Source organism: Lonchura striata, chromosome 6, assembly GCF_050655825.1.
Source record: "Lonchura striata isolate lonStrDom1 chromosome 6, ASM5065582v1, whole genome shotgun sequence".
NCBI classification, from domain to species: Eukaryota; Metazoa; Chordata; class Aves; order Passeriformes; family Estrildidae; genus Lonchura; species Lonchura striata.
In genome coordinates, this window is record NC_140708.1 from 24,466,524 (window position 1) to 24,490,406 (window position 23,883).

At 38.1% G+C, this 23,883-nt stretch overlaps 1 protein-coding gene across 1 annotated transcript in view; it reads left to right on the top strand.

Moving 5' to 3' along the window:
• The first annotated feature begins 1,822 nt into the window (after nt 1-1,822).
• The window catches only part of RPP30 (ribonuclease P/MRP subunit p30), a 108,594-nt gene continuing 86,533 nt past the window's right edge, over nt 1,823-23,883 (top strand). Inside the window, exon 1 of the mRNA XM_085582528.1 lies at nt 1,823-1,894. Coding sequence (XP_085438654.1) covers nt 1,838-1,894 — 57 coding nt within the window. The 5' untranslated portion in view covers nt 1,823-1,837. The remainder of the gene's footprint in view (nt 1,895-23,883) is intronic.

A 23,883-nucleotide genomic window follows, 5' to 3' on the forward strand; every position in this document is an offset into this window, starting at 1 on the left:
ACCAAGATGTGACACTCAGCATGCAGAAATTTCAACATTTTGCCACTTTGTCAATGTTCTCCATTCTTAACCTTAACAGAAATTTCCACCACCTCTGCTTCATCTTTGTGTAGGAGATAATAGCACAAAGAGCCAACTTGCATAATTACCATTAAATGTGAATACTCATTTATTTTGTTCTTTTAGCTTGTTCTAAAGCACTCATTAGAGGGGCTCTGTGACTCAATAAATAAGTCATAAAATCATAACCCAAAAAACTTCCATTTTTGTATGTACCTATAAAAAGTAGAAATGAAAATAAGTTGTTGTGTTACCTATATTTAATAATTTTTAAGCATCAATTGCACTAAGATGTGCAATTGATACTTTGTACATTTGTCATATTACTGTTGCAGACTCCCTTTTTTTTCCAGCTCCCTCCTACACATTTCATTATTTTAAGTCTTAAATCCTGGCAGTGAGAGTTAACTCTTTGGTACAGCTCTATTACTCCAAGGACAAACAGACCACATCCACGAAAACTGGAAAATGAGTGCAAAATAATTAGGTAGAAGAATACTATCAAAGATGAGTAAAATAATAGGGCCAAAACTTGCGTGAGTAAGCTACTACAGAATTTTTTCTGCTGTAGACAAGTCCAGAGCCAGCTGGCTCTGTCTGGTAGAATTGTAATTGTAATATGAACCAGAATAATAATAATAACAGGGGAAAAAAAATCTTTCTGGTATAGTGGTCAAACCTCTAACTCTCTGTTTTCCCTGAGAAATTAAAGGGAATAGTGTACCTCTTTGTGCTGCTTGAGTTCAGGGAAGTAATGTCTCTGTTGTGGGGAAAATGGACCTTTTTTTCCCAAGCATATGACACAGATATTAGGGCTGGGCTTTTATTAAGTTTTCTAGTTACAGAGATTATTTTTTAAAAAATCACATGATGAATGGAAAAGTTAAACATGATAAAGAAAATATTCAACCAATGGAGCTCCATATACAACAGGCAGTATTGGATGTCTCAGTATTCCATCTTAAAATAGAGGGTCTGATAATATTCTCCTGACTGATTTCAGTAAACTTGTGGAGCTCTTGTAAGGTGGAAATAGTCATACAATTGCCATTTGGGATCAGTGTCATTGTTTCACCTCTGTGGCAGCCCTATTTTTCACATTATGTCATCTCCTTTGCCTTCTCCATGGTTGGATTCTGTGATCTGTTCTTCCACCTCTCTCCTCCTGTTCTCCTCCCTTTGTCTCTTGGCGAGGCTTGTCTCCCACCCAGAATATTCTGTGATTCTATGAAACAAGCTGCTTTTATTTTTGCCATTGCCATTCCTTGTTGCATTTTGGTAGCTCTGAGCGAGATATTATTTACCTGGACAGTTAGTTTTATGTTTCCTTGGAAACAATAGCTGAAAACACAGAAGAATGTGACAAACTTACTAGTTTCACTTTTACAGTATTTATATTTAAAGTAGGTCTGGAAATACACCTTTAAAGGAGGCAGTGAAATTAAAATTATTTCTGTTCTAATCTCCTGATTTTGGTTGGCTGTATTAAGAACCTTTCCCAGGCATTGTACTGGGGAAGGCTGTGAGAAGATCAGAGTAAAGAATGATAAACAATTCTTATCTTCACTTCCTGCACCTGCTGTTGTGCACATGTGGAATGTGTTATGGAGATTTGTTTACCAAAGGGTGATTTCTTAATTGGCCAATGGTGATGGTGTTTTAATTGAAGGACCAATTAGGTAAAGCTTACTGTCTGTAAGGGTGATGGGTTTCTGATTAAGAGAAATATGCTAAAACAATTGAACATGGAGTCAATGCTGATTATTACCTGGCTGGGATGCTGTGCTACAACAAGAACCCAATAACAGGACCTTTCCAAGAGAGCCTACTCAGAGTGAGTGTTAAAACCTGAAAGTTTAAGCTTTGTCTTAAATCTTTCTGCCTTCATCCTCTGTGACCAATATAACAAGAGATCAAAGGTCTCTCAAGCTATTGTTCATGAAAAAATATAGAGAAGGTTGTGACTGCTGTTTTAGGTTGCCTACAATGAATTTCTCTTTCGAGAACAAAGAAGTATATCCTTCTACCTGGCTTATGGTGGTGTGAGGTTTTTTGTGATGAATTTTGGTTTAGCTTTTATTGTTGGCTTTCTCTTCCATCAGTCATTCAGGAATAGCGTGTGATGCCGTCTGTGTTCCATGGGGCAAAGAAAGCTGGCGTGCTGTCAGTGTGGGCTAGGGTCCAGTTTGTAGTGTGCAGGGGAGATGGCATTTGTTCTGAGGTCTGCTGGGCCAGTGGATGCACATGTGCACTGCTGTGGATGGCAGCACTGGAGTCACCTCTGAGTCTCTTCTTGCCTCTTTCACGGTGGAACCTCTGGCGACTGGAGAGCAGGCTCTCAGTGCTGTAAGGGAAAACTTTGCAGCTGTATGACTATAGAAAATTGTAACCTGTTGCCCACTGAAATAATTTGCAAAGCTACTGTGATGGTATCCTGCTTTTAATAGTTGTTTTGACATAGGTATCTCTTTTGTCTTTAACTCTGAATTTTTGAAACCATTTGTGCAGAATTAGTATGTCACCTTTACCTCAGATATCCCAGTGACAGATTACTACACTCATCTGGAAAGTGTCAGGATGTACCCTCTGATTAGTTAAACTTGATGGCTCAGAGTGCTTTAGCAAATGAAGTTTTCCTTTGGAAGTGAGTGGGAAACACACCTGAGATTTTCATTATCTGTGATATCAGATGAAAGCTTAATGCTCAAGAGTTTGGAGGTGGAAGAAGATCATGCTATGCTTGTCATCATCTTGACAAATATTCTTTGCCAAACATTTCCCAGCCCCTTATCTGGAGGTAGGAAGACAAAGACAGAATATCTCTGTTGCTGAAAATAACCAATGAAATACAATAGATTTGCACAGCTGAGCTGAACAAATGGTTTCAAAATTATATCCCTTCCAACAATGCAGGAGAAAGTGCTTTGGAAACATAGTGTGAAAATGAGTCAAATCTACATTAAGAATTTGAAGAAAAGAAAAATAAAGGGGATTATAGCCTATAGACCATTTTTTTTCTGGGACCTGATTCACTGATGAACAGAAATCTTCGTTCCATGCAGGGGTGTATTTTCTACCTTTCAATGTGAAGACTAATTATGTGTTTGTCCTGGGTAGACATTTTACAGTCAGTTTTGGAATGCTTCTGTTGGCTTTTCTGGTCAGTGTGTGTGTTTTAGTGTGATGGTTTTGTTTTTATTTTGTTTCACTTCATTTTTGTTTAACAAAAAAGCATTCTACAATTGTGCTTTCTGATGTAAATGAAAGGACTTTGTGGGGCTGGATGTGGCCTTTGCTTTTCCCCTGTTTGAGGACAAAAGCTGACCACATATATAAGGCTTTGCAATTTGCAAAATGAATATATAAAAAAAGTGATAGCAGATGTTCATCAAGATAAAATGATGCTAAGGAAAGCTGTGGGTTGAACACCAGAGCATCTAAAAATAGATATGATCAGTAGTAATGCTGTTTAAAAAACAAACAAAACAATTAAATTGAATTTAATCTATCATAATTATTATATATTATAATTTTTGAATATTATCAAATTTTAAATGCTTTCTAAGTAATTGGTCTGTGGCAAGGCAAGAGTATGACAAATTGTAAAATGGCTGACTATAAACTTTCATAAAATCATCAAAAAAACCTCAAAAAATATTACAAACCTGAAAAATAGAATGAGAAGTTCTAACTTCATAATCAACTTTTTCAGTCATACAACCCTGGAAAAATCTGCCATGAAGTATTTCACCCTGGTTTATAATAAGCCTTTCATTTGTTCAAGTGAAAAATCATAAATGATGATGGATTATCAATTCATGGAGCAGAAGAAGGAAGGTTCTTGGGGGATTAATTAGTAGCTAAAGTTAACCTGTGTTGCCTAAATAAGATTAACTTAGAATAAGTTATTTTCTGCTCTATTGGGATTGTCTCTAAGGAGATGGGATTGTAATAGCAAATATCACTTGCTATCATGCCTGGATGTCTGGTCAGGATATCCACTGTTCTATGCAACTTACTGGAAAATTATTCTTCCTTTTCTGGTTCAAGTTTTCTACTGAGTCGCACTGTGAAATTAATTGATAATCTCAAACTCTATTACATAGGGCTATTACCAAGTGAATTTTTTGATTGAAAGATTCAGCTGAGGCATTTGGAACACCATTAGTTCCTGCTTTTGGTTGTGAAGAAATTGGTACTTGTAGTCTTAGAGGATTTTGACATGGATATACATATTTTGCATTTTAATGACACATAAATAATGCATATGTAAAAACAACAGCAGCAATAAAACCTAAACCAATCAAACAAAACAACCCAATACCAAAGCAAACAGCAAAATAGTAACTCTGAAGGCTTCAGCTAAGTTAGTAAAAGTAAGGTCAACCTGGGCAAGTCCAGTTTGTTAAAAGCAAAAGAAACAAGATTCAGAGTTACCTGTTGTAAACCTGGTCTTTCAAATTATTTATTTGGTTCAAAAAGTAGCTCATTACTTAGCTTTCTCTTTGGCTTCCTTGATTTTTATTCCAGCTTTAGTGTGTTCTGCATGAGAATGATCTGGCCTTTTCCTCTTACTCATTTTTGTGTGTGTGTGAAGAGCAGTTAACCTTGATGAGTTATAAAACTTCCCTCCTTTGGAAAGGTGGACAGTAACTTCATGTAGATGATATTCCATTGAAATAGGAAGCACCAGACAGAATAATTCATGTGCCAAGTAGGCAGAGCAAAACTTATGTCCTTAGATGACTTTTTCCTGACTTGTCTGCTAACTGTTATTTCTGAGGAAAGGCTAATGCAGGCAAGCAGGTCTTGCTCACAGATGTGAAACTAGTTGGATTATTCCAGTCCCTCCACTGGGAGCTGTAGAATAGCAGGTTGATTGCAGGAAGAATTTTTTACCGTTCCCATTCAAGCTTTAAAATTGGCATAGAAAATACTTTAATCACCATTCCTATTCTCTAGCTCTTGTGCGTGTGTAGGGTTTTTAATTTTCATTCTTTATTTTATTTTGTGTTTTTCTCAGCAAAGACAGCAAAACAATGTTTGGGGTTTCAGAATTTAGGCACAAATGATTCTTTGTCTCTATTTAGCACTACAGGTTATAACCTGTTTACAGTTCTACAGCTGTAACAGCGAGAGGCCAGCAGTTCACATCAGATAAGAAAACAGTCTTCATAAGGGAAAAATTTGTGGAAACTCTAGGAGAAATAATTGCTATATTGGTGTTTGAATTGGTTCCCAAAGACTCCTGGTTTGAACAAATTTACCAAGCAATCACAGATGCTGTGATTAAAAACATCAGTGGACTTCTGTGGCAGCTCAGCAGAAGTGGGAGGAGCAGAAGTTCCACAGAGATGTGGAGTGAGATGAGATTAATATGAACTCTGGATCAACTGAGATTTAGCTTCTGTATGCAATCAAGTTTTACAGCCACTATTTGCAGTTTTACAGCCCATATGTTTATGAGCTGAAGAATTGCCAGGAGTTGAACATCTCACCTTGGCTTCACTTTGTGTTTCCCTGGCTCCCCATTTCCACCCAGTTGTATTCATTTCCCATGACCATCACACCTCTCAGCCACATCTAGCCCCTAGCAAGTCTTGCCAGTGTAATTTTTCATTGTATTTGTTGCTCTGAGTTCTTTCCATCCCATTTCTCCCGTGTTTGTTGTACTGGGAGCACTTAAATATTATCTGCTATTCTCTCTGTGAAACCTCACACCATAGAGTTCTGTTTGTGGTTGATGCCTTGCCACTCTTGGAGTAGAAATGAAAAGTAACAAAAGCAGCAAAAATGTAGTTGGATTTGAATAGAAGTTTATATTTAATGAGAACTACAGAGACAATGTAGTTAAGTGGATGTGAGAGGGGAAAAATGGGATAAAATGTCTCTTTACTGTGCCAATCATGCCCTTTCTGTCTAAACAAAATACACCAGCTCTTCCAAAATACTTGTCTCTTAGTTCTAAATTTTTAAACTACTTTTCATAGCTATGCTTTATCAGATCAGTGTTCTCTTTATGAGCTTTTTAGTTTTCTAATGTTATTGTTACTTTTCTGAGAATGTATTTTCTATGGTAATGTTCAAGTACTTCTGTTGAGACTAGAAAAGTAAAGCATCTCTTGCTGCTTTTCCATTTTGAACTTCGGCCTGACATAACTGTAGATTATTTCTACTTTTGTTGCTGGGAGATTTATTTCTGTTTTTCTACCCCAACTGCATAGTGCTTCACACCTCTCCAAGGCTGCAGCTCTAAAATGTGTAGATTCAACCTGGAGAAAATTTTCTCAGAGCAAGAGCAGCCTCAGGTGTGAACAAAACAAAAGGGCACACAAAATCAGAGGGATGTTCAAGCATTTGTGTACACTTTGCCTGTGTTTCTTTCTGTTTTAAGCAGCAGTGACCCCAGTCACTCAGGCACTGTTTGCTGAGTGAGTGTTGGTGTGTGCCACAGGTGGCACTGATATGGATTTTTTTATAATTCACTGCATCAGAGGGAAGTAAAGGCAAGATACTTGATTAGACTATGAGTATGCCTTTTTTTTTCTTTTTTTAAATCCACCTCTGTGAAGGGGAGCTGCAAAGGGAAGCACGACAGTAGACAAGGGACATTGCCAGCTGGCTTCCACCAGTGCCCCAGACAAATTCAGCCTGGCCTTGAAGCCTGAAATAACCTGCCTGCCTACTACCACTAGACTGGAACGCGAATATTTATATTAAAAGTAGGTCAAGACCTCAGTGAGGACATGAGAGAAGCTCTGCTGGCTCTGTAAATCTATTAAGTAGGCTTATATTTCTGCTTAAGTAATTTTGAAATTCTAAATTAATCATGGGTATTCTGAGATTTGTTGATGAAATTTTGCTTTCCTCCTCTTGCTGTTTCTGACATCAATTATGGAATCCCAGATCAGTGTCTGGACACCTCTCTGGGAACAAAATAGGAGCTGCAGACAAGTTGTGACAGAGTTAATGACTCCTCACACAGCTGCCATTCCCCAAGGTCATTTCAATATGCTGTGTTTGACTCTGTGGTAACAAGTCAGGATTTCCAGACTAGACAGATGAACCCCAAATTTCTTCTTTTCTCTTCACCTGCCTTTTCAAGGCTCAGATTCATTTACTGTGGAACCTTTACTTGCTTGGTTCATCCCTTGTCTTTGTCTGGAGATTCTGCCATAAATTGTTATGGTACAGAAGGTGTGTTTTTAGCTCCTTGGCTGCAATGCTTTAACCCTGTGCTCTGCAGAGTCCATACCACTATGGTATGCACATGGTGGACCATGGTGCATTTTAGAATAGAATTAGGCTGTGATAGAATGGGGATCTTGCACTGAGAGATGAGCAAACACATTCTCTGAATTAAAAGAAAATACAATTTTCTTTTTAAAAAAGAAAATAAAATTTAAAAGTGTATCTCCTTTATCATGCTAAACTAGTTGCCATGCCGAATAAACCTTCTTGGTAATTATTCTGGAGTAGTCATTTTGGTTTCAATCAAAGCTGTTATTCTGGGATAACTATTCTGATAAGATTCCAAGTGTAGACAAGTGTTAATAAATACAAGTCTGTCATTTTGTTCACAGAAGTTACACTTCCACAATCAGTGTTCTGTTTGCCTTCTTGGCTGCTTTGTTCCATGTCATTATTGGTGTCATCCAAAAAGGCTTTTTGTACTTAATTTGCCATGGTCTTTTGCAGACCTGTTGTGCAAATGTTATGAAAACTTCCCTCAATTTTTGGAAGGGAAAAGAGTTAAATGATAATAGTGAAACTAAAAGCAAATGAAACAAACAAAATACCCAAACACAAAGGAGTTCAGTGATATCTTCATTCCTAGAATATAGATATTCTGCGATAATTAAAATACCATCTAGAATTTAACTTACACGTAGAAAAACTATTCTTGAAGTGTTTTCTACAGCTTTAGTGATCACATAATGGCAACAGATGGTTGAGATGTTTTTTAAAAGCTCTTTTGAAACAAAAAATGTAATTTTAGTTCTGTGACTTAATTCTTCAGTATCAAGCGTAATATTTCAAATTGCTGAAAATGGACGGTTTTTCTATTTTTCCCAGTTTTTCCTTTATTGGTTTTTCCTTACATACGTGTGTTTTCCCCTTTTGAATTGTCTCCTAGAATGTAAGTTTCTAACTCCTGTCTTTCTACCTCCAGTGTGGTGTGGCTGTGGTGCAGAAAATGAAGCATTTATATTGTGACTTTAAAGAGGTGACGCAGGGAGATTGATCTGAGAGTGTGTGTGTGTATATATATATATATATATGTATTTGATATTGATCCATATTTTTGATATATTTGCCTGTGTTTGTTGGTATTTCCCACAAAAAAGGAAGGGGGGGAACCCTGAAATTTCTCCCTTGTTTGCTTTGCCTGCTTTTCAAGAAAGAGAGAACATAATTTGAAACCAACAGTTCTTCTAGATTAACACTTTCTTCCTTCTGATAAGAGCTGAGCCAAAGAGCCTCAGCTGAGCTTCAGAATCAGGCTGTGAGCAGAAGCAAGCATGGAGTGAAAATTCACTCTTCTTAAATAAAATCTTTCAGATGCTTTCCAAACTGTGAATGTGTTACAGGAGTTGTCAGTCTCAATATGACCATGTTTCTTTTAAACACAATCACATAAAAGTTTTACTGATCTTGGATAACATTAGGTTTTTTTTTTTTTTTGTTACTGAGTTTAAAGGAAGAAAAATCACAGCAATCACGACAAAAGAAAAAGCTCCAGAATCTTTGTTAATGATGATGAATGTATGGATTTGCTAAAACAGCTGAATTCCAATCAAGACAGTAATCATGGTATATAAAGGGCTCTTTTTCAGGAAGCTGATTAGTCAATCAAAATGCAAGTAATTTACAATCTGCATAATATTTTGAAGTATTTGGTTTATAGATGATTCTAGCAAAGTTCCCCTAAAACATTCACCGTTTGCATTTGAAAGCATGTGGTTTGTAAAAGGATTAGTGAACCAAAGCAGTGTGACGTGATTTGTCTGGTAGAGGGCAAGCTGTTTCTTTGAGCCTTTGTGTAACTTCTGTGTGGACAGATCTTTTTAGCTCACAGGCTTGTGCCTGTTCTTTCACATAAAATTGTATTCACTGTGCTTGGAGTCCTTGGCTCACAGTGCTCCTGGGAGCCCTCAGCAGACCCAACTGGGAAATCTCTTTAGGTCCTGAGTCCATCTATGGGAATAAATTAATTTCTTTTCCAATCCTATCACCACCCCTAGGTCTGTTGTGGGATGAAGAAAAAGGCAGTTACTCAAAACAGATTTTAATCAATCTACACATGTGTCCAAAGCTGGTGTGAAAAACACATTTTATAGCATGAGGGACAATTTATGTTGTTGCATTTGCAAGAAAAGACAACTAAATCTGTGTTTGTTATGCTGGAGGAACAGGCTGCTCTGTTTTATAATAATGTGGTAGTGAAGGTGACTACCTGACAAGTGGGAGATTTGAAATCATGTTCTTCCACTGCCTGGGAGGATGCCCTAGCTTCCTGTTAGACCTGTCCTGTCTTGTACAAAAAAAAGTAAATATGCAATCAGATGGAACAAGAAAAGAATGGCTTTCCAGCCTGCCGGCAAGGATGTGCTCTTCAGCTAGGACACAGAGCTTTTATTCTCTGCTCCAGTAATTTTATTACTTATTTCATTTTTTCTCTACAGACCTTGGCTTGGGTACAGGAGAAACATTTCTCATTAAACTATATTGTGTATGTTTGGAGAAGGTAAGCAAGCATAAAGGCAAAGCTTTGATACTGAAAGGATATTTTGCCAGGACACCTCACTGCATTCCTGCAGTCAGGGCATTTCCAGGATAAGGAAGGTGTGGGGCAAAATCCAGCCAAACACAGGAAGGGACTGAGCTTGTACCTCTATCAATAATGCATGACTGCCTCACTCAGTGACCTCCATGCACCTGGGGTAGCACTGTTCCTGGTGTCCTCTCTGGAAAAAGCCTCCCCAAGTGTTTGGAAAGCTTGCCATGGCAGTGATCAGGGCAGGATTATGGTGAGCAAGGGTTGCCTGCTCCAAATTGACCACTGCCTATTTGTCTGTGGAGCAAATTAATTTATCATACAATTAGAACAGTACCAGTATAATCCCTTGTATGTTGTTCCCTGCTTGCTTTATTTCACTAAATTAGGTGCACTTTGTCCCTGTGTTCTCCTGCCAGGGTTGTGACTGTGTGCAATGGGCACTTCCCTGCTGCTGCAGGGGTTTCTCCCTGTGCCTGAAAGTCAGGGTTGTCAACAAAGCCCATTTGTTTGTCTCTTGTCCTGGAAACCTGGTTTGTGCATCTCTGCAGCAGCTTGGTGGCAGGAGATGAAGTAGATTAAGTTAAACAAGCAACATAAACTGGATCAAGGCCATTATTTACCTGTATAGGCTTTGTGTTGACTTTAAAAAATAAATAATATTTAAACTGGAGTTTAACTTGTTTAGCATGTCAGTAGTTGTAATACAAAAGACAAGTTATCTCATGTGCATTTTGTGGTTTGAAGCACATAAGTTGGAAGCTAATGAAGGGGGTGAGTTGCCAGTTTAACAGGATGGACACTAAACAAGCAGCCAGGCTGCCTCTGAGGAGCACTATCTGCTCTTGAATGCTCTCCCAAGTCCTGTGCGTAGGCACCAAATGTTCTCCTTTATATCAGCTCTATTACTCACTAGGCAATAATTTAAATGATGCATAAGTGCACATGTATATAAAACAGAAGCAAAGCATGAAAAGTAATAAAAAAATTTTTCTTCTTCAAAAATACCTCTAACATGAGCTAACTTCAGCGTTTTCAGAAGTGCCAGCTTCTCTTCATTCCATCTCATTGTACAGATCACTGCTTGAAGGCTTTTGAAAATTGGCTCTGGTGGTTCATTCTTGATGTTGTCTTCTTTCTTACTAACAATCAGTTCACATAATGCTGGAAATTACTGCCAGCAAAGTACCTGAAACCCTTGCCTACTTCTGCTGGAAAGAGAACATGATCAGACTCCCCTATACTGTGGGCAATATCAATAATTTCCATGCTCTACATGTTGTAATTATTTACTTGTGTTAGTATGGTGGAGAGAGGCACTAAAAGGAGCCAAAGTTTGGGGAAACTTATATAATCCCACTAATGAATGCTGGCATCGTGAATCAAACCCCACATTTGCCTGAGTCACCTGGGAATTTTGCCATTGAGTTCTGTCAGGCTGGAATTTCTGTCAGTACTTGAAATTAGAGAAAATTTGTTTGAGGCTTTGTTTTAGCAAAGGATCTCTTTTTATAAAATAACAAATCCTATTATAAATTCTCGTGAAGATTGGCAATTGTTATTCTAAATATAACTGATTGCTTAAACAGAAAACGCAGGCTAATGAGCAGATAAATGAGCATGAACAGTTTATTTGGACAGTGCCATCTAGTTGTTGTAAAATGTAGCGTGTTTTTCTTTAAAATGTAATTACTATTGCAAATTACAGCTCTATAAAAAAACCTTCAGTGTAATTTAAGGTTGTTCTCACCCATTATCCAAGTGCTTATTTCTCTGAAAAAAGACTATTAATGTAAAGTAATGACTGTCTTAATTAATGGAATTTGTGGACCTGGCTGTCATGTGATTTTCCTGTGGTCCTCTGCATTGGGAAGACTTTATTTACAATGTAAAAGGTAATCTATGGAAAGATCTAATGGCCTTCTGGTTTTTTTCAGCATGTCTCCCCACCTCTTTCTAAATCTCCCCAGTAATCTCTCCTCACCACAGTTTTCAGTGATAAAAATTGACCAAACCTAACTTAGGTGGGTATTCTTAATATATCTGTGTCCAGACCAGTCAAGATCAATGAACAATGTAGATTTTTCAGTTGCACATTAAAAGGCCCAATATCAATGACTTCTAGGGAATTGTTTTTTTAAACTTCATTGGTATTTCATGCTACTTTGACACTTGCTTTTTTATATACCTTATTCTTGATTTGAATATTGAGCAAATATTTAATATAGTGATTACTGGCTGCCAAAGGCTGCAGTCCTCTCTATTTATAATAACTGAGCACTCATGCTTGTCTGAATATGGTGCCAAAGAAAGATTAGGAACACAACAGCTATTTATTGGGAAAGTAAGCCCTGTGCTGGTGGAACAAATATTCTGGAAAATGTCAATATTATTGAATGTATCGGAAGACTGAGGCCTCTAGATTTTGCTCACTGTTTATTTTCTATTTTCATTGTAATCGGATGCTTTCTGAACATTGCCTTATGGTTGAGACTCTTACACAGAATAAGTCTGAAATCAAGAGATTGGTATTTAGCAACATCATTAGATCATCTTCACATTCCTCACTTTCTAAAGTATCTACCTCACACTTCTATAAACCCCTTAATTAAAAAAAAAAAAAGGCAAAGAATAATCGCCATCTATTCATCCATTGTAGCCATCCTTTTTCCCCCTACATTACAGATTGAACAATTTTTCTTGAAGTAAAAACTTCAGGTTAAAAAGTTTCAGCTATAACTTTTAGTATTCAAGGGAGTAATTGAGCAGAAAGATTTCTGGGATAATAACTGCTTAAATGAAAACTTCTTGCTCTTAAAAGCTCTTGGTGTACTGTGTGGGCTTGGAGCAGAGGACCCTGCAGTTCCCTAAGGCTGTCTCTGAGAGCAGCCAGCCATGGATGTGTCAGGAGCTCGCTTCCAGCCAGTTATAAAAGTTATGATTTGAGTATGAATATGATAGAAGGCAGACTGAAAAATGGGACTAGTGGTGAGATGAATTCAACCCTGAGTTGGAAGGAACAGCAAAGATCATAAAAGTCCAGCTTCTGGCCCTGCACAGCACAGCCCCCAGAATCATACCATACATCTGAATGTTGTCCAAAAGTTCCCTCAACTCTGGCAGACTTGGTGCTGCTCTTCCCTGTGGACCCTGTTCCAGCATCCAGCCATGCTCTGGGAAAAGAAATTTGTCATAGCATCTAATCTAAACCTCCCTTGACACAGCTCACTGCTTTTATATAATGTGGGTTTGTTTGTTTGGGTATTTTGGGGATGGTGGTTTTTTTGTTGGGTTTTTTAAGGAACCTGAATCACAGTATCGTGCTGGGAAAGGAAATCCATATGCTAAGAAATTAAATCATTTTACAGCAATTTTATTCACACAGTTTAAGGTTGAAATATTCTTCCCCGAAAACAGTGCAATCTCTGTTTTGCAGGGCTGTTGTGTAGAAGTGATACAGGTTTCATCTCTTGCTTGGCCTTGGGGTCTTGGAGCTCAGGGCTGAAAAGGTTGTTCCTAGGACATCCCACTGAGAATGAGAGGGGAGTGCAAGAGTCAGCAGACATCCCTACATGAGACTGCTGCAGTGAGCTCTGCAGCAACAGTTATCCCTTCAGCCAAGAGAGCATCTGCACATGTGAATGACACTGGGAGAACAATGATGCTCTAATCTTTAATTCCTCCTCCCTAGGGGAAGCAGTAAATCATGAGCAATATTGTCATGCTCACAGAACTCCTAATGAAGCTGCAAGTATGCAGACAAAACTGCTATTGCCATAGTTTGGTTTCTTTTTGGTGGTTTATTTTTACTAAGCAAGCCTCTGCCACTTCCTTTATATTCACACTATTCCTTTCCCAGTATAGAACTCTCTCTGTAATGTAATTCTACCCTTCCTGGTTCTGAAATATTGCTTTTATATGCACTTAATTTGTAGTGAGAGTTCCTGGTACTTGTTTAAGATGCATGGTCAGAATTGAGATGTTTTGCAGGCTTTTAGAAGAGCCCAGAACTTACTGGGATGAATAAAATAATTAGTCTGCAGTAAAGCTTTAAAAGTAAGAGTAGTTTCATTGATGTTAATCAGTTGGAAGAAGTCTGGGACAAAGAATTGTTGTGCACAACTATTTTATAAGTACAAACAGTACTTTTTTAGTACAGATAGAAAAGTATAGGAGCAGTTATGGTTTGAACCAAGTCACTTCGGTGGCTACAAGATGAATATATTGCAGTATTCAGTCTTCAGTGCTTAAGAAGGTGATTGTTCCTATGCTGTAATGGCTTTTAGATAAAGCATAAATCTCCAGTGGCATTGCCCAAGAGTGTCATAACTGATTTCTCAGCTTTCTCTGATGAGATGCAGTCATAGCATCATTTAAAAAAAAATCTGAAGTATAAATTTTGTTGTGAACTAGGGGCAACCTTACGTTGAACAATGTTTTCTTCACACATCAGAATTTGCCAGCTGAAAGCTATTCACAGTGTAATTTTTTTTAGTCTTATGCAGAACTTGTATAGGAGGACATAAAAAAGAAGCTACGTTGTCATAGCTGAAGCATATGCAGAGAAATCTAGTTGCTTTACCACAACGTGCATAATAACAGCTGATGCTGCAGAGTGTGTGGGTTCCACAGAGGCATCAGTTGATAAATTCTGAATCTGATTTTCTATTTTTAGTTATTAATTGATTTATCCTACAGGGAAGTAGCGATGATGATATTTTTTCTTGCAGTTATTAAAAAATACAGAAATGTCAAACTGTCTTTCAGCAGGATTCAAAACTTCTCAGTACGTTAATTTTTCATTATTGACATGAAGATTGCCAAGTTGGGGAGGGATTCAAGGTAGGGCATAACTTTTTTAGGCATTATTCTTTCCCAGAACTGTTTTTGATAAGGAACATGATAACCCAGAATATATTATAGTTCCAGGCTCTGCGTGCCTATTTCAATTTCAGATGCAGTTTCTGTTCCTAAATCATTCAGGCAATTTAAAAAATCTTATTTTCCATGAGGAATACCAAAAGAATGACTACATACAAGGCCGTGTTTCACCTGGGAGTTGAGGCTGCTTCTAAACCTTTCGAGATGAGACTAGACAAAGTGTCTGAAAAAAGGAATGTTCGAAGTATGAATAATTCATTTCTTGTTTCAAATGAATGAGCATTCATCGTTCTATTTTAATTGACAAAATTTGTTTTCAATACAAGGCACTAAGAATGTGCTTGACAAAATTTGTTCTTGGCTGCAAGGTGAGCGAGCCGTGCAGTCAGAGCTGGGTTTCTGCTGGCCCCAGTGCCCGTGCTGTCAGCTGGCCCTGCAGATGGCACAGAGCTCCAGATGATGCCAGGCTGCCTTCTGAAGTGGAAAGTGTAATTGCTGTGTTAACAATGCATAATGTTGGGTTTAATGTTGCTACTAAAGCAAGGGAAGTGGAATTATGCTTCACTAAAATCTCTCTCAAGGAAAGGCAAGTTTTTAATGCAGGCAGAACAGCTTCACTGCCATCCTTAAAAACTTTCAAGTGTTTCAAAAAGTGTATTTTCTTCTTATTCCTATCCAGCAGCACAAGCAATCATGCCCAATGAACCGAAGCAGGTTCTCATCAATTCTCCAACCTTTTCATTTCCTGTTTTAAGTGTCAGTTTTGCACAGAGCCATCTGAATGGCTGCTGAAGGAATAAAGGTGGCAGGGGAATGTGAAGCATGGTTCCAACTGAGACACATCCAAAACCACTTTAAACCATTCTGAGGTACTGACAGCATGACCCAAGACTGAAAAGATGACCCATGACTGCTACTAGCTTCTGTCACCCAAGGAATTTCTAAATTCTTTTCTAATCTGCTCAGCAATTTTTTAAGTCTTTACATGTAGAGCAATGCATTTCTAAGCTAATGCAGTATTTTATAACTATTTAATATATATATAATAAAAATATAAATTATATAACTTATTTATTACTGTAATTTCTATCTTACCTGTGCATATGATGAACACACATAAATAGATACATCTACATTTCAAAATCTCATGGACTTGTTTCATAAAAAAACCTAAATGTTCCTCTGAGACAGTTTTCAAATCATTATATGTTATTAAGAATATCCTCACTGAAAAAGCTTAGCAAGGATTTTGAAAGTAAGAACTGCCTTTAGATTTTTTGGATTTTGAAGTCTTAAAAAATTTTAATGAAGTGCATATTGTGCATATGGAAAAACAAATGTATTTGGGGAAGCCTCTTGGTTTATGACATCATGTCTACATATTTTGATATTTAGGGCTTAAATAGGATAAATATTGAAAATAATAATTATCTGTCTAAGGCAGTAGTGTCTATAGCTCAGTGAAGAGAACAGTGGATAGAACCTCAGATGGCAACATCTCAGTGCTAATGGAAGTAGCCCAGGCAATTCTTGGTTATTAATTTGCTAGCACTTGTTGCCTATTAGAAAAGCTGAATGCAGTTTTATGTTCCTCCTCTCCAGAAAAAGGCAGACAGGTACCTTTGAATTTACCGAAGTAGAAGGAAGATGGGCAATAATTTAAATTTCATCTACCTACTGAAAGCTCTTAACTAATGCGGATGTATGCTAAGTTAATGTGGCATGTTTGCTACATTAATAATAACTATGATGATGAACATGTTATGGAGATGGGTTTCAATAGTCAGGACTCAGCCTGATTCATGCCTTCATATCTGTGTTTGCTTGTTTTTCTGCACACAGCAGTGAGACAGGGCTGCCCAGCTGGTAACTGGCCAGCTGAGTGCCTACAGATGTGTGCAGGACTGATGCCTGAGAGCCAGCACCAAACTGTGCTACCACTGAAGTTACATTTCCAAATACATGGAGTTTCTGTAAACTTTCTGGACTCATTCTACCAAGCCATGGTCCTTCATGGACTACCTGTCCTGGAGTCCAGAAGACACAGATTTTGAAAGTGACTGCACCATATGAATAACCAGGGTCAAAGTGTTGCTTCTCTTGTTTTTCTTTCAGGCGACTGAAATTGTGTGCAGTGTTTTGTTCCTAAAATAATACTTGGTGTAAATTATAAGTAATGAATCTTTACCACAGTTGTATTTTCAAGTACATAAATTCTTTACACTGACTTATGGGAACTATGCCTCTCATGGTTATGAACCTGTCTTGAACTAGACCTTGTTGGTCAGATATGTTTATCTTTTAGTGTTGTGGGTGCTTGTCCTGAAATGGCGAGCAGAAAGCTGCCTGATTTCAGGAATATCCTTAAGATTCTCTTCTTACCAGCTCCTCAATTTTATTGATTTGTGTTTGCTTTCTGAATTTTTCTCACTGCAGCACCTTCCAAAACTGTCACTATTCAGTGTGCAGGGTAAACTGCATAGACAGAACTAAAATTCTGGGCAGGAGGTGATGAGCACAACTGACCTTCAGCTTACCAGACATTTTTACAGCACTTTACTTTTTCATATGGGTTTTGGAAATGCTTTTGGAGACTATTTTCAAGTTGAAATGCCACAATGAGAAAAAACATAAAATAATTCTGAATATTATATTTCTAATAGAGTTTTATGGCCAATTTCAAACAGTAGCTGCTCAGTGCCAGGAGCTCTATGCCTCAGCATATTGTCTATTGTCTGAACTTACCACTGCCTCTAGATACATAAAAAACAGTGAGCTGTAAAGCAACCCAGTGGATATTCATGAATCATTAACAACATGAGTATGAAGAGGATACTTTAAAATTCTTATTTTGAAATGCAATGAGGGTGAACTTGGCACATCCAGGGTAACCTAACGTGGGCAGCCCGATGTATCCCACTCTTGGGGAAACACTGATTATTTTAAACTTTGAACATGCTCGGTATGTGAAAACATTTCCTCCTTTTGCCATTACTCTCTTCTTCCTCCTAGTGGCCTTTCAAACAGACCATAATCTTAAATACATCCAGAAAAAAAACCCAGAAATCTGCAAGTAGAGAGTTTGTATAGAAGATTCTACATATCTACCTAGAAGTATCTAGGCTTTGGTATAAAAGGACTAGTTTATGTTGCAGAAATAAAAATCAGTAATCACGGAAATATTTAATAACTAGTGTAGTTAAAAATAATTTATAATCCTGTTTAGTTGATTGAACAGATCAGTTTGCATTGATCCACATAATTTTTTTTCCCTTGTCCTTCTCTCAAAAAGTATTAGGGGCTGCACTTAGGAGGTTTGAAGTAAGAAGGCATACTTGTGCTTTAAGTAGGAAATGAATTGCATTTTCAAGCCAAGCTATAAATCTTGAAACCTCAATATAAAAGCATTTATGATGTATCCATGGGGCAGAACAGATGTTGCCTTATGAGGCATGTATTGAATATCTCTGGCAGTGAGGCAGTGGCAGCATCACTCTGGCAAATGCTGCATAGCCTCAGGAGTTAATAACTATTATCAGTGCAAAGCTGAAACCCTGTACAAAGGGGCATTTTAACTTTTGCGTAATTTTCAGCACAGTTTCTAGCACAATACAAGAATGCAAAGGATAAATTCCCAAAGCCTGGCTCACTCATACGTATCTCAGGGTAATTCAGTGTTTGTCTAAACAAAAGGCTACAGGCATTAGTGACTTTTCTCTTGTGCTTCTCTCCTCTGGGTGACATCTGACAGGCTTGGGCATCATTTGCATTTAACTTCTGCAGCTGACTGAAAAACAAAACTGAAAAGAATGCCAATGCTTGTTAGTGCAATACATTTAAACCATGCTGTGTTTCCTTAGCTCTGCTGCACTTGAGCAAATTCATTTGGGATGCTTGTTTGTAAAGATCTATCCTGTGTGCCTATAAATTAGGAAGAAATGAAGATCATTGTTTTCTTTGGCCAGAAAATAATCTCTTTAGAATGTTTCTCTTTTATGTCCTTGTGCTCCATGTGTCAAGATCTGCAAAAATAATTGTTGTTTTTTGCTTAATTATACTGAGATACTTTTGTAAATTCACCTCAATACATCTACTTCAACATTTTCAGTATTTCCAATTTGCACAAAACTCCTATTCAGATTAATTCAATAGAAACTCCTGCTGATCAGTTCAATACAAATAAGCATTTCCTTACTCATGAGAGAACTACCTATTTTTTATTTGGAATTGAATATTTGTGTGTTTATGTATATGTATTTTTCCCCAGCTGCTTCTTTGCTACTAAATCCTCTGATTTATGACAGTCTCATAATGGCTCTGTTTTCCCTACATAAAACAGAAAATGCTGTTTACTTTCATCCTTGATGACTCTTATTGAAATAAACACGTATAGACATTGCCGAAGACAAGGGAAAATGATGTTCTGTAAACAGCAGTGACCCCAATAATTGCCCTAGTAGCTGACAGGCAGGCACAGTATGCAGGAAGCAGAATATGCCCTTGAATGTAATAATAACATATATTGCTAACATATTTTGAGGTCTAGTTCAAAGATCCAGTCAATCTCCAACTTTCCACTGGATGCTGTGCTGACTAGAACAGTGCTGTATAAACCAGCACAGATGAAATGATATTCCATGTTTTCTTTGTAGAATAGGCCCTGTTCCACCTTGAATATTTTGGGAGTTCAATCATAACAGAATGTGACATTAATGAGTAGCAGGACTTTTGTCAGATACTGCTGCAAGCTGTGGAGTTTCAGAGGAATCTAAATGTGCACTCTATTTCAAAGGCTAAGTGCATCAACTATGGAAGTACAGACTTAACGCTCCAGAAAACTTTTTTTTCCAAGGCCTTCAGTGGGCAAGGTAGTTAAAGATTGAGGTAGTTAAAGATTCTTTTTTTTCTCAAACAGAGAATTTTCCATTAAGCTTGGTTTTCATGTGAAAATACTAAGAAATTGTTCATTTCAATAACAGGAAGCACAGATATGTTCTTAGAAACTGGTTTTTATCACTTAATGGAAACTGTGATTCAGTGTGCTGTCAGATTAGAAGTAAAAAATGTTTTTTTCCAGGCTGCACCTTCTAGAAATGCTTGCTGGCCAAACTTATCTGGAGTTAGATTTTTCCAGCTGCTTAATGTCTGTTAGAACTGTGTGTGCATGCTGTTTCCAAGATCTTAATTATTTAGTATTTTATAAGGAAGATGAGTTCTCTGGATTTCAGATCCAGTTCACTTTTAAACTGATTTGTAAACTTCTCCATGCATTCTTGACCAAGTTGCTCCATCCCAGTGTTTTGATTGTGGAGAAGGAAGTGATATGTGTTTCATTTAGGAAAGTCTCAATGCCCATGACAGATGCTGGCAGAGAAAGTGCAATTTTATTTTTTTCCACAGGTGAAATTAGTCTGTAGTCAGGGACTATGAAGATTTCAGTCTCTCTAATTAATATTGGTAATTGCATTACCCTTCATTCTCTGAAATCATACTTACTACATGCATTTTCAAAAAAAAATTTGTTTGTTATGACATTTCTAAGGCAAGATATCTCAATGCTTTCCGTTTTTCACTTCAATATCATTGATTTTTGGTCTTGTCTGTGTACAAAGTGCACTGCATATTGCTTAGAACACCCACCTGTCTTTGCAGTCTATAGATGTGTACTTTGACTGCCCCATACTATTGATACCTTAGAATGAAGCTGTGTCTCCTGGAGAATGTTGTGTACAAACTGGTTAAGCAGAGCTGTGCTAAGAGCACGGTCTGAAGAGGTCACCTAATATGCTGCAAAAATCCATATATGTGCAGCTGTTTTGATAGGGATGTGATTTCATAAGCTGTCCTGTTCCCTGAGCTGAAGCAGGGGTTATCTGGCTGATGGGACTTGTGCAGGGGGACTGAGATTTACAGTGGGTGAAGGTCTGCAGAGGAACCTGCAGCGTTGTGCTGTTGAGAAAGCAAAGGCTACAGAGAACTTCTAGAAAATGTCTCATGAATAAAGGTTGCAGGAATTGATGCCGAATTTGTGCAGAGACAAAGAGGCTATTTTGGCCTATGGCACTAGAGTTTTCAGACAAGTGAAAGGTAAGAAGGGATTAAACCTCTCTCTCTCTATGTACAAATAATGAGCAGGTGTTTGAATTACAGCAGGAGTAATTTTATTAGGCCCTGAGAAAAGCTCTAAGGAGCAAAAGGGAAAGTGCTTCATTTACCAGCCAAGGGAGACTGTTAAATCACAATGTCTAACATGTTCTTGAAGATCATCATCGTGCATCCATCTGGAATGGCACGGTGCTATTGATTTCTGCTTTATGACAGAGAGACAGAGTTATCTTCTGTCTCCTATGGAGGTGGAAAAAACTAGGCAGGTTAAAATTTCACAGTGAAAATAGCTGCAGTATGGTGAAAAGGGAAGAAAGCAGCTATGAAGAAATGGGCAAATCTGCAAATGTGTGATGTGCTAAATCAGGAGGCCCTCGTGGCATCTGGATCTTTTTGTAAACCACACACTAGATCTGATACTGAGGCAACAAAGCAGTGAACAGAGTATTCCTGTGGACGTGCACAAATGAAACCAGGTAAAAACGCCCCAGATGTTGCAGTTATGCCAAGCAGCACACATCCTGGATTTGTATTATAGAAAAAGCCCTGCAGAGTTCCATCAGATTCCTGAAAACTTGAAGGCTGAAATGGTGGCATTTGATAATCTGCTGCAGAGCTGCATTAATTGTCTTAGCACCAAAGCTGTGGGGGGAAAAAAGGCTCAGACCTGGACCCTGGTGCAGCAGTCAGAGAAGGGCTGGCTGGGAATGGCCACAGTGCTGGTCTGGAAAAGGGAGCACAGTGACTGCAGCACACTGGACAGGCCTTTGACCAAGCTGCCAGGGTGCTGAGAAGTTGTGCGTGCAAACTGCCCAGGGAGTTGTGCTAATTACTGTGCTACATTTACTGCTACAATGATGGCCATTAATAAGGATATCCTCTGTATGCAGGCTCTTCCCTAAATACAAAAGGAAACCAACCCCCATTTTCAGGATTTCATTCCACTAGTATTCAAAAAGCAAATGATTTCTCAACTTTCAATGGCTAAATTCTTCTAAGAAAGATCAAATGCTTTGGCAGAAATGGACCTTAAAATTGGCTCAGATTTTAGTGTTCTCCCTATTGATAAAGCCTGCATATGCTGCTGGAAAGGGACTTCTATAGCATAACTCTCTAGCCATGTATATCTGCTGCATCTTGAGATAAATACAGAATCTGTTTATCTATATAATAATACAGGATGACTATAAAAAAAAATCTTTCTCTAATCCTCTGCTCAAAAATGCTGAACAGGTTTAAACATTCTAACAAGGATTTCATGTTGTCAATAACAAAATCAATAATAAAAAGAGATTTAGATTTTGGATAAGGACAGCCTTTCATAAGGGAACCTAATTGGCACTGGTGCTTTATCTGGAACTGGTGGAGAAGAACTAAGCAGCACAGTCTGCAGAATTTCACATATTAAAATGCCCAAATACAGATTAAACTGGGAAATCTACCAATGATTTTACTTTGCTTCAGGTAAGATTTGATCTGTGAAGATTTGCAACACAGTTGTTTCCCTGGAATTATTGTATTTTTGTGCAAGTATTATTGACCAGCTAAATATACAATGTTCACGAGACTGAATTAAGAATGTCCCAAAGAATCTTTAAGTCCTTACTTGAAACCGACAGTGAACAATGGTACGTCTCTATAGTTACCATTATCAGTAGTTAATTTTTTTCACACTTTCACTACTCATTTCCTATGATAAATCAGGAGGAAATGCACTCCAGTAACCCCCTGATGTTAATAATTGCAATGCCAGTGACAAGTTTTTATATTTGGAAAAAATTGCTGCAAGAAGAAAATGGTAATTACTGCAGAAAATCCAGAAATGCTTATACTTGATGGGCACTCTGATTTGTGAGATAACTAATTTGCTAACCACACACAATACAGCTACAGCAACTTTCTAAAATTGTTTTGTCATTGTAATTATACCTTGTGCCAGCAGTTCTAAGCAAAACTTGCTATTAGCTTAATTGAGGAAAGAAATGAAGTGAAAAAATATCTGATTTAGAGGTCCAAAAACTACTGCAGGTGCAGAGCAAACCCAGGAAATAGGTCCCTGGAGAACACAGGCATCAACTCTTGATCCTGGAGCACTAAAGATAAATACTGCCAATTACTCTGAAGTGCTTCAGGAATGGATGTACTCAATGTGTTTGCCTACTTTTGAAACAGTGGAGTGAATTCAGCTATATAATATGTTACTGAATCTTTTACCAAGTCGGTGTCCTTGTTCAGGCTTAGCTGGGAGCTCTGGGGTGCATTTACTTTGTTATGCAGCAGAGAAGGGACTGGAGCCCTGGGGCTGAGTGACAAACACAGGGGCCAGGGCTGACCCTCGTGTCTCTAGAGTCACTCTGGCAGTGCTGTGACAGCCCCTCCCTCCCACCCTCAATCCCTCCCGGAGAAAAGGCCAATACCTCAATTGGGTGCCATTATTCCTGGCGGGGTAGCTGCTGTCATGCAGAGTGTGACACTGGACCATACTGATTTATAGAGCACAAGAAAGGGAAAAAATGGTTTTTTCAGGTGTAAGTTCAGTGAGCAGAACCCCACATGATTTTACAGCAGTGCTCTCTGCACAGGATATTTCTGTCAGACTTCACCAGCAGCATCTTGCAGAGCAGCACAGTTTACAGTGCTGAAGGTCCCTCTTGTGAGCAAAGCTGCCTCCCCAGCAAGGCTCATATGGCTTGCTTTGGGCAAAAGGAACTCCTGCCCTTTACCTAGCATTATTTATAAGTTGTGGTGGGGGAAAAAGAGATTCTGCTTTTTTTAAACGTCATAAACTCTGGGGGGGGTTATTTCATTATTTTGCTGCTTATTCTTCAGTGTCTAGGGTAAAGCTGATTCTCTTGGCTTCCAGTCTGCCTGCTTATCCACTCTCACTTGAAGGAAATTAATGGGAGGTATCTTTGAAACTATGTGAATTGATCTGAGAATCAGCAACTCAAATTCAAAATATTTGTTTAGTCTTGAAAGTCATTAATTTCTCCTAGAATGCTGTCAAGATTTTTAAGCTAATGAAACATATTCTATTGTCCTGGAAAATACTGTTTTGT